At 40.7% G+C, this 11111-nt stretch overlaps 1 protein-coding gene across 1 annotated transcript; it reads right to left on the reverse strand.

Moving 5' to 3' along the window:
• Window positions 1-227: 227 nt before the first annotated feature.
• Window positions 228-5685, reverse strand: LOC134789903 (uncharacterized). The gene is made up of 6 exons (XM_063760585.1): window positions 5435-5685; window positions 4763-4917; window positions 4265-4402; window positions 3578-3688; window positions 1101-1211; window positions 228-466 (listed from the first exon to the last, which is right to left on the reverse strand). The coding sequence occupies exons 1-6, from the start codon at window positions 5534-5536 to the stop codon at window positions 247-249; spliced, it is 837 nt and encodes a 278-aa protein (XP_063616655.1). The 5' UTR covers window positions 5537-5685; the 3' UTR covers window positions 228-246.
• Between the last annotated feature and the right edge of the window lie 5426 nt (window positions 5686-11111).

The following is an 11111-nucleotide window of genomic DNA, read 5'->3' on the forward strand; positions in this document are numbered from 1 at the left end:
AACGAGTGGGCCATGGTAGTACCGCGGGCGCGAGATAGGCTACTGTATTTAATATTATTAATGTCACTGTTTTAATAATATTATCTAAATAGAGTGGAACGCGCGAAATAGAATCATCATGATGATGATGAGAGTGGAACGGATCGCGCGTGAGATATTGTCGCAGTGCACTCGTGCTAAGCCTATTTTGGTAGGTATATGTATGTATGAATATTTTAATAAAAAGCTTTAGTAAACTTTTAGTGTTTAATTTTCCTTTTTAAATTTAATGTATTGCTTAAATAATTCTGGTGATGACAAGCTTTCTAAATACTGTTCATAATTCTTAAGATAGTCTTTTTGTATGGTACGCTTGGCTCGAGTGTATATGTATTTCTCTTTCGACGGCAAGTCCTTCCATTCAACAGTGGCGAGGTCGGGCCGCGCTCCACTTGCTTTAATTATTTCAAACAGCTCCCTGGGGCGCCTGCCAACAATACGGATGTTGATACAAGTTGAATTTTATGAAACATTAATCATTCACATGTTATCAAGTTACACAGCTAATGAAGATGGCGCTGTACGGTGCTATTTTTTATGGCAACCGATTTGTCTTTTGGGGTTGTGCACAAATCACGCGAGGTGTTTTCGGCTACTTTTTGACCCCCCCTCCCCCTTGGTGATATTTGGTGAGGTTTTTGGCTACTCCTCTCCCCCCACAAAACCTCACGTGTATTTTTTTGATTTTTCTTCATTCGACCTAATTTTAAGATAAATAGTATTGTATGTATATAGAAAATCTTGTTTATTTTTCTATTTTCGTTAAATAGACTCGCTATTTTGAAGTGCAGAGTGAAGATTTATGTTTAACGAAACCGAGAAAAAGTATCTACTCACGTGGTAGGTGTTTTTTTTTTTTTTGGTTCACTAGAAAAATACACGTGAGGTTTCCTTATACCCCCCTCCCCCAACGTGATCTATCGTGTTTTTTTCCTGACCCCCCCTCCCCTGTCGAACCTCGCGTGATTTGTACAGCTGGCATTAGATTTTAATATTTCACTATGTCTTTATTGTATTGACGATTAGAAGACCATGGACAGGAAAAAAGTTAAAATACTTACATCACAGTAGGCAACGTAGGTTCAGGTAATGCTGTTTTCGTTGTAGTCTCATTTGTTTCCGGAGCTGTGGGCTCATCTACGTCTTCATCAATAACGGAGGCGGTGTAAAATCTGAAACATAATATCATGTGACCTAGGTATCATGAGGCGGTGGTGCGGGAACAAAAGGGAACATTATTCCCATTCGCCGCCGGAAACATCGTCGGGTGACAAGCAAAAGTCACTAAGTACCATGGGCGTACGCAGCATTTTTTAAGGGGTGGGGCAGAAGTAGGGGAGGCTGGGTACGTTGTAACAGGGTACGGTAGAAACAGAAATTCTTAGCTAATGGTCAGAGACCAGGGTAGGGCAACTGCCCCACCTTGCCCCACCGTGGGTACGCCTATGCTAAGTACCACCACAAGTTCATAGTCATAGTGAACCATATTAGTACTAAAAGAAGGTCGATTTTTGTTTAAATTTTTTTTAGTAATTAGTGACTTTTGCTGGTCATCTGACTTCAAACTTCAACATTTATTCAGCAAATAGGCCACAAGGGCACTTTTACACGTCAACATTGAATTTATATACAAGCAAAAATAATAACAATACATCAACAATTTTATAAAATACAACTGCAACTACCTTCGAGCAACACCGGCTTCCGACACATCGGAACCTAGAGACGATATGGGAATACGTGTTTCCGTTTTGCTCCACCTGGGGTTTATATTACTAACATTACTATAGACGGAGAGGAATAATAATCGGTTAGTATGGGAAATATGAAATTGTATAAGATTTATACAGGGTGGTCTAAATTTTTTTAGATTCCTCACCTCGTGTGCTATCAGAAGACACCCCATGTATGTTAGCCGATTTTTCGTAGTTTTCGAGTTATGCTTTTTTTACTTTTGGTAAGAAATTCCGGGGTGAAGCTTTGCTTTGCTTTTATGCCTACTAATAATTGTTTGTGATAATTGCACTGATAACACGAAATAGCGATGGGGAAGTGACCCGATAAAATAACAGTAGGTATTGGAGCAGGTAAAAATGAATCCTTTGTAGATAAAAAAACGCCGCGACGCGGGTCCAGTTAATAATGAATAAGTTAAGCAAAATGATGCTTGATCGATCACATATTATATATTGCATTAAATCAGCGGTCGGCAACCTTTTAGCAGCCAAGGGCCACATAGTAGTTAAGGAAGTTGAAGCGGGCCGCACTTTTGTTAATATGTGTGACTTTATCAGACATTGTTGTTTGACAATATTACATACAAAATAGCCAGGGGGGCTCGCGGGCCGCTTGTTGTCGACCGCTGCATTAAATGAAGACATTTGTAGTTAAAAACTGTAGAGTGTAGGTATTCAAAACATGGATTAGCCGCCATTGAGATCTTTAAATAAAGAGAGGTTTGATAACAGTTTTCACTACGACCGGTCTGGCCTAGTGGGTAGTGACCCTGCCTATGAAGCCGATGGTCCCGGGTTCGAATCCTGGTAAGGGCATTTATTTGTATGATGATACAGATATTTGTTCCTGATTCATGGTTGTTTTCTATGTATTTAAGTATTTATATATTATATATATCGTTGTCTGAGTACCCACAACACAAGCTTTCTTGAGCTTACCGTGGGGCTTAGTCAATTTGTGTAAAAAATGTCCTTAATATTTATTTATTTATTATTTATTTCAATAGCTGACAGTCTGAAAAAGAAAGTTATACAGTGGAAACTGGATAAGTGGAACCTGGGTTAGTGGAAAACCTCTTTAAGTGGACCCAAGTTCTCGGTTCCAGTCCCTTGGCAACGAATTACCTCTATAAGTGGAATTTTGGGACCTCTATAAGCGAAATCCATTTTTTCGAAAATTTCTTATTTTTACCTCTGTAACTGGAAGCAGCCGTCTCCGAAACCTCTATGAGTGGAATAGCTCGGCGTTATAAAATTTGTATTTTTAATAAACCGTCACAAGGAGGGTAGTTTGTTTCGTTAACATTATGGTTCGTGTTTTAACTACGTATTTTGTATGAGATCACACATCGTTCAGTTTTTTTGCATTAAAGTACAATCGGTACATTGATTTATTTAACCATACTGGTTTCTCTTGCATAAATAAATATTAGGAGTGATTTTGTTTTTGTAATTTAGAAAATTGTATACGAGTAGATACTGTGGATTATTTACAGTATTGCTTTTTTTAAAGTCAGGATTACATACCTATTTTTGTTAATACATACATATCTTCAAACATATATTTAATAAAAGATGCTTATTTAAGTCTTGATCATACCATACGTGACCTCTATAAGCGACATTACTAGCATCCACAACCTCTGTTAGCGAGAGCCTCTGTAAGTGAGAAAACGTTTTATTTGAACCTGGTTAAGTGGAAAACTGGATAAATGGAAAACCTGGATAAGCGGAACTAAACAGCCGGTCCCTTGCGATTCCACTTATCCAGTTTCCACTGTAATAAAAAATAGATTACTTACTGTTTTGGTACTTCCAAATTGCCAGTGGGTGTATCATCATATACAAGGTTCATCATTGATTCCGACTGATCGTCATAATCATCCATGTAAAATTCAACATTAAGATCTTCTCTGTAAGAGTAAAATGTGAATATATTAAAAAGGGACAGCAGTATCTTTATAAAATATAAAAACTAAAAAACCGGCCAGCTGCGAGACAGACTCGCGCCCCCTAGTTATAAAGTTTTATTATTTATATTTTCTTCAGATCAACTTACACTATTTTCAAAGTTAAAAACAAAAACAATTTATTTTAAAACTAAAAAATATATTTGAGTTCCCACAACAAGCTCTGACATTCGGCCTAAGTCGCAAACCTCGTAACTCCATTTCAAGGAAATTAGTAATTGCTACGTTGGACAACAATACTTAAAGTCGTAACCTCGGAACTCCTCCTAAACCTCGTAACTCCCCCGGAGGAGTTCCGAGGTTTGCGACTTTGGCTGACGAATTTTATATATGTCTGAATGAATGAAACTAATCCAATTTATTCTAAATAAATTGTTCCTACTCATGGCCTCCCATCACATGGGACAAATGTGAATAGGTACACCAGTAGGTGACAAAAAGAAATCCTTACCAACTGCCCCAGTTAAACAGTAAACCTATAAACATCTTAAAACAAATATAATAAATTACATTAGTCACCGTTTAGATACTTCCAAATCTGCATTGGACTGGATATAACTATGTGAGTTACTGGAGATGTTCAATATAGATCCTGGTAGGCTGACGTCACAATCCTCTTTAGTTGTATTCATATTGGATGGAATATTTCCTTTTCCTCTGAAAAAATATATGTGAATTTTTACTACAAATCTTGTTGGAAACAAGTTCCTTATTTTTAATGTATTGTTATCAGGAATATTTAATTGTACTATTGTCAATTCTGCAGGTACTAGTAATAAATTTCACTTTTTGGCTTTAAGTGTCACAAATAAGCACATTTTAACAAAATGTTAATTACTCTTCTATCATGTGCTCGCAACTTCGTCTGTGTGAGATGATCATGATGATTAAAAACTATCCTATGTACTTCAATATCAAATTATGTTTATAAACGTATACTTACTTTTAAATATACTCTAAGCTTAATAGTATCGTTTGCAGAAATATCCGCTTGTTAAAAATTAAAATTATACTTACTTTGTAGTCTTTTTCTTCAAAAATGGTTCAGCATTTTCTAAGATACTGGTTATTTTCTTATTATTTTCAGCCTGCCACTTCTCAAATTTGTCCACAAACAACTTCTGTTCTGCAGGACTTAGTGAGTTCCAGGCTTTTGTACCCACTTGTGAATTCTGCAAATATATAATAACAAAATGAAGAGCAGCAAAATAAAATATTGGTACTTTTGTAACTGCAACTGCTTAGGGCCGCTTATAGAAACCCCATAGTGTAAAGGGCACCGCAGGCGCCCTGTATGAGAGAGCGCCCAGGGGGCCAATTTTAAAATATGTCCCTGAAAATACCAGTAAATTGGCAGTTTTCCCGTAATTTATACATATTTTCTTACTGAGTATTTGTAATGAGCATTCCCTACTCTTGTACTGAGCATGAGCAATTCTTTATTAAGTACTATAATTTGAAGCTTATATTTTTATACTTGTGTTCCAAGCAAATTAATATCCCTTTTCAATGTACAACTATATAGACAGAAGTCCAGAGGTTAGTTTTACCGTCTTAGTTCAAAAGGAAAAAATTGTTTTTTTTAAATGGTTTTGGTAATAAAGCATGGCAGTCCGCTAATCCGAAATTGTGTGTTGGCAGTTTTTTTGGAGAATTGGAGGTTATCAATATGGAATAGAAGGAAATTACCTGTCTACAGACTATTTTCTTTCTGTTACAGAACAGAACCGTGAAATACTCGGCAGCACTTGTTGGTGGCCTCAACTTTCCGTTCTTGCCCAGAATTTCCATGCTTATTTTCTTTCTCGAACTTAGCTTATAATCTGAATTGACCTTAACTAAGGACAGAATAAAATACACTACATCTACATCGTGTAGTTTACATGTGATTAAATTAAATCAAATCAAACAAAACCACCAAAGAGCGACCAAACTGTCCAAAACATGAAAACCACAAAGTTACAAGTTACAAACGTCAAAACTCCGGCAAACTTTTCTTTCTCGCTCTAGCCATAGCTACATCCTTCTCGGACGTACGGTGATCCACCTTCCACACGATCGAACAAGGTTTAGTACGTACGTCTATTAGTACCTATAGAAGGACGAATAAATAAAAAAACGTCGCTCTGACGCACAAACTACTGAAGGCCCCTGTACACAATGGGCCATCGCCGGCCAGTCCAAGGGACGCAGCCATGCGGTAGAATGAGATAGCAATATCACTTCCTCCCTCTAACGCATAAATGCGTCCCCCAGAATGGCCGGCGATGGCCCATTGTGTACAGGGGCCTTAAGAAGATTATACGTCTCTGACGCAATTCGTGAGGCCCCATACGCACGGGAGTTTTTTCAACGCGCGTTAAAAAAGCATTTGAATGACACAAATGGATAACCATGTATGTATTCACACGATGTCGACAGCGGTGGCGCTTTTTATCAAGCGTTGTTGGATATCACAGTCTCACATATTTTTTGTTCCCCACCTTTTTTTTAGTATGGATAATGGTGGGCAACAAGTAAATTCGACCAATCACAGTGTCGCATTTGCGTATGTTTTGTCCCTTAGGCCCTGTTCGCACGGCAGCTTTATCAACGCGCTTTAAAAAAGCGTTTGAATGACACAAATGGATAACCATGTATGTATTCACACGAAGGCGGTTATTAAGCGCGGCGCTTTTTTATCGAGCACTGTTCGATTTTCGGCGTTGAGCGTTGGCCTTCAATTGAATTGATCATACGGAACTCCGTGTATCTGTTCTCACAAGCGTTAAAAAAGCGCCGGCGCTGCTGTCAGTTGGCTGTCAAGTGTCAATTTTTGGTGTCAATCGTCAAGATTATTATTAATTTCACCTCCATTTGTGTCATTCAAACGCTTTTTTAACGCGCGTTGATACAGCTGCCGTGCGAACGGGGCCTTACGGAGGCACGCGTATACCACTTCTAGACGATCCTACCTTCTATGTCTTTGTCACAGACTCACCTTTTTTTTATTCCCCATCGTATTTCGTATAGCACTTCTATAGGATCCTACCTTCAATGGACACAACTAGATCTGAAAACCCCCTCCAGACTATGCGCGTGAATCGCGGGCGAAGCCGCGAACGCAAGTGTGTAGTCGATTTTCGTAGACAGCGAAATCGACTACACACTCGCGTTTGCGGCTTCGCCCGCGATTCACGCGCATAGTCTGGAGGGGGCTTAAAAGGCAGTTTACATTCTCGTGCGAGCCACGAGCCGAGCCGCGAGCCGAGCCACAAGACGCGAGTATAATAGCCGGTTTAGACTCTCGTCTCGCGGCTCGGCTCGCGGCGCGTCTCGTGGCTCGCCTCGAGTGGCCTTGAGCGCATGAGCCCGTCGAGCTAATGATTACACTCTCGCCTCGTGGCTCGGCTCGAGGCTCGTCTCATGGTTCGTAAGCTCGTCGAGCTATTATATTTTAAACACTAACGGCATGGCATAAGGTTTATAATCGAATGACAAGCCGAACGCGAGTGTGAACGCAAGCGCGCGTCCCGCGCGAGCCCCTTTGGCTCGTGCCCAAAAAACCGCTCCTCCACGCGAGCCGAGCCACGAGACGAGCCGCGAGCCCACCGCTTACACTCGCGTCTCGGTTCGCGGCTCGTCTCGTGGCTCGCGCGAGAGTCTAAACCGGCTATAAGCGGCGGGCTCGTGGCTCGTCTCGCGCTCGCCTGGCTCGCGTGGAGGAGCGGTTTTTTGGACACGAGTCAAAAGGGCTCGCACGGGACGTGCGCTTGCATTTACACTCGCGTTCGGCTTGTCATTCGGTTCGGTTATGTGAGGGAATATGAGAGGGCAGCTGGAGAAATAGGGAAATCACGGAGCACAGGCACAATGTTATTTATTCGCATACAAAGAATGAATGATTGACAGCAATAACAGAAAGATATATTTGAATTGATGTCATTCGAGGATTGATACTTCTTTCGGCGGCGAGAGTCCCGTGGCCAGTACTCACACTCCTCTTCACGGCACTGTCGTAGCTGTTAGTGGAGCCCCAGGCTGATCCTCAGTTTCATCAGCCTTGGGCCAGGCAAAGCCTTAGTGAGAAGGTCTGCTTCCATATCCTCGGTTTGCAGATACTTCACCTCTATTGCTCCTTCTTGGATGCAGTCCCTGATGAAGTGCATCTTCAAATCAATGTGCTTCGACTTTGAAGTTACCATTGAATTTTGGCTTAGCTTTAGGGCAGCTTGATTGTCATTTAGGATGACTATGCGCTCGTAGTTAGCCCCTAGGTCCTTGTAAAGGTTCTTCAAGTGCCTTCCTTCGCGGCTTCAGTCAATGCAATGTACTCGCTCTCTGCTGTTGACAAGGCAATGCTCTTTTGTTTCTTTGACATCCAGCTTACGCATGTACCAGCATATTTGTAACAGTAGCCTGAAAACGACTTTCGGTCGAGCTTACATGAGCCCCAGTCTGCGTCGGCCATTCCATGCAAATCGTTGCCGGTTTTCTTAAATGTCAGGCCCACACTCTTTGTTCCTTTTAAATAACGAAGCACTCTTTTAGCGCATTTAAAATGCTCTTCGTTATAGCAATCATTAAATTGTGATAAGTAGCTTATGGCGAACATAATATCGGGTCGTGTCGCCACTGCTATGTACATGAGTGTACCTATCAGGTTTTTGTAAGGGAGCTGCAGATGCTGAGTCTTCTCCTTTTCGCTTTTTTCTAATTTAAGACCGGGCTCCAATGGCGTGGATACTGGTTTACAGTCTTCCATTCTAAATTTCTTAAGCGTGTCTTCAATAAACTTTTCTTGGTTTATTTTTATTTCGTTCTTCTTATATGACACGTCTATGCCGATAAGCCTCTTCGGTCTTCCCAAATCTTTCATATCGAATTTGGAGTTTAGTAGATTTTTGACTTCATTAAGTATCTTTGGACTTGAGTAGGCAATTAGTAGATCGTCGACATAAATGACTATTATGACTTTGGCTCCTCTTTTCTCTAGTACGTATACACATGGGTCAGCCTCTGATGCTTTAAATCCAATGTCTTTTAATTCTGTGTCGAGCTTCTTGTACCACTGCCTCCCTGCCTGCTTGAGTCCATAAAGTGCTTTAATAAGGCAGCATACTTTCTCTTTTGGAGTATTCTTTATGTCTATCAGCATGTCCTTCGTCTTATTGAAGATAGTTAAATCATCTTTTGTACTTTCTTCAACCATAATTTCTGTCAGATAATCTTCTAGGTAGTCTGGGTATTTCATAACGATTTGTTCTTCCAGTTCTCCATTTAGGTACGCCGTTGTTACGTCCATCTGGTTCAACTGTAACCCTTCTTCCATAGCGATGCTAATGACAGATCTGATCGAACTTAATTTTGCAACGGGAGCGTATGTTTCGTTGTAGTCGATACCTGGTCGTTGTGTGAAGCCCCGTGCAACAAGTCTTGCTTTTCTAGTAACGCTGTCATCGGGTCCAATTTTATTTCTAAGTACCATTTTGTAATCAACAACTTTCATATCTTTGGTTTTCTTTCCGATCTTCCAAGTCCCGTTTTTGACATGTGCTCGAATTTCAGCTTTTATTGCATCATGCCAGTATTGGTCATTTTCATTTTCGTCAAAAAGGTTGCTTATCTCCGTGAGCATGTGACATTCTTCTCTGTCACCTAGTATGAAGTCCTTCCACCATGAAGGTTGGTGCCTTTCTCTTTGGGGCCTCCCATTCTCAGGTATTTGCCTCTCGTTCTCAGGTATCTGCCTTTCGTTTTCGGGCATCTCAGCAACCTCTGGAGCGTCATCGAAGTTATCTGCTTCTTCTGGCTCGTCTTCTTGAATGGAATCTGTTGCATTGTGCCTGTTTTCTTGAGCGGATATCACTGGAATTTTGAGGGGGTCTTCATGCCTGTGCTCCGTGATTTCTACCTCTATTTGTCGTCTGTCATGACTATTCTGATGTTTATTTCTGTTTCCTTTTTCAGGTTTCTTTGTGTTGCGCTCCTCTTCGCGTACAAGGCCTTCATAGTCTGTATTTTCATCTTCATAATACATTTTTTCTATGACCTTTATATCCCTGCTTATCACCACGTCGTCATCTTCGGGCATATAGATTCTGTAGCCTTTTGAGGTCAACGAGTATCCTATAAATACACCCTCTTTGGTTTTTCGTGTCAGTTTACCTCGTCTGTTCTTTTTCAATACGAAGGTTTTCCTGCCAAAAACGTGAAGATGGTTTCCGGACGGTGTCTTGTTCATCCATTTCGTGAACGGTATGATGCCATTTAAAGCTTTCGAAGGGCTACGGTTTATAAGGTAATTTGCCGTAGAGACCGCTTCTGCCCAGAGCTTTTGGGGAGCATTGGCGTCTATCAACAGGCATCTGGCTTTATCTAACAAAGAACGATTCTTCCTTTCGCTTATCCCATTCATTTGGGGCGTGTAAGCAGTGGTCAATCTTCTTTGAATGCCATGCGAAGCGAGAAAGTTGTCGAACTCCTTATTGCGATATTCTGTCCCGTTGTCAGATTGCAGGTGTCGAATCTTCTTGTTATGGAGCGTCTCAACTTCATTTTTGTAAGTTTGGAAACATTTGAATACGTCGCTTTTCTTCTTGATGAAGTATACGTAGCAGTAGCGGGTAAAATCATCAATGAATGTGACGTAATATCTTGAGCCTGTCAGTGACTCACATTCGAAAGGTCCACAAACGTCGCTGTGTATGATTTCTAGCGGTTGCGTCGTGTAGAGATCATCATGTCTTGTGAAAGGTAATCTTGACATTTTGCCTTTGATGCAGGTCTCGCAGGTGTCTAATTTTTCTTTACGTAGGTTCAATCCGTACATAAGGTTATCTGCGGCCATCTTGTTAAGGTCCTTTTCATTTATGTGGCCAAGTTTTAAATGCCACTCCATGATGTCACAATGCCCTTTGGGTGTGTAGTTTGCAGTTGCTTCTTTCATGAATTTTAGGTAGTACAGTTCATCTCTTCTCTGAGCTGTCAGTAATATTTTGCCATTCATCCGCGTGATAAGAGCTTTGTTTTTGTCAAAGATTACCTTAAATCCTTTGTCGGTAATCTTTCCAACGGACATTAGGTTTACTGATACGTCAGGAACGAATAAGGTGTCATCTATGTTGTAACCATCACCCTTTTCTGTCTTGACTGTTACTCTTCCTTTTCCTTCAATGTTACTTGTGCATTTCTTTGATGCTAACTTGAGCGTGCCGTTTTCTGAAGTTACGTTGGAGAATTTAGATTTGTCGCCACAAATGTGGGAAGAACAGCCGCTATCTAAACACCAAATGTCTTCTCTGGCGCTTGAATTTACGGTACTCAGACAGACGTTGAAGTTGCTAGTCTGTTTACTGTTCTTTTTCTCATTTGAAGTCTTCTTCTT

Source organism: Cydia splendana, chromosome 4 (assembly GCF_910591565.1).
Source record: "Cydia splendana chromosome 4, ilCydSple1.2, whole genome shotgun sequence".
NCBI lineage: Eukaryota > Metazoa > Arthropoda > Insecta > Lepidoptera > Tortricidae > Cydia > Cydia splendana.

Bases quoted from the DNA above. Each gene is read 5' to 3' on its own strand.
- LOC134789903 (XM_063760585.1), bottom strand. From the start codon at position 5,536: ATGGAAATTCTGGGCAAGAACGGAAAGTTGAGGCCACCAACAAGTGCT. The intron at 4,403-4,762 runs GTAAGTATAATT...ATATTTTTTCAG, and splicing joins TTGAAGAAAAAGACTACAAA to AGGAAAAGGAAATATTCCAT. The intron at 3,689-4,264 runs GTGACTAATGTA...TTACTCTTACAG, and splicing joins GATTTGGAAGTATCTAAACG to AGAAGATCTTAATGTTGAAT.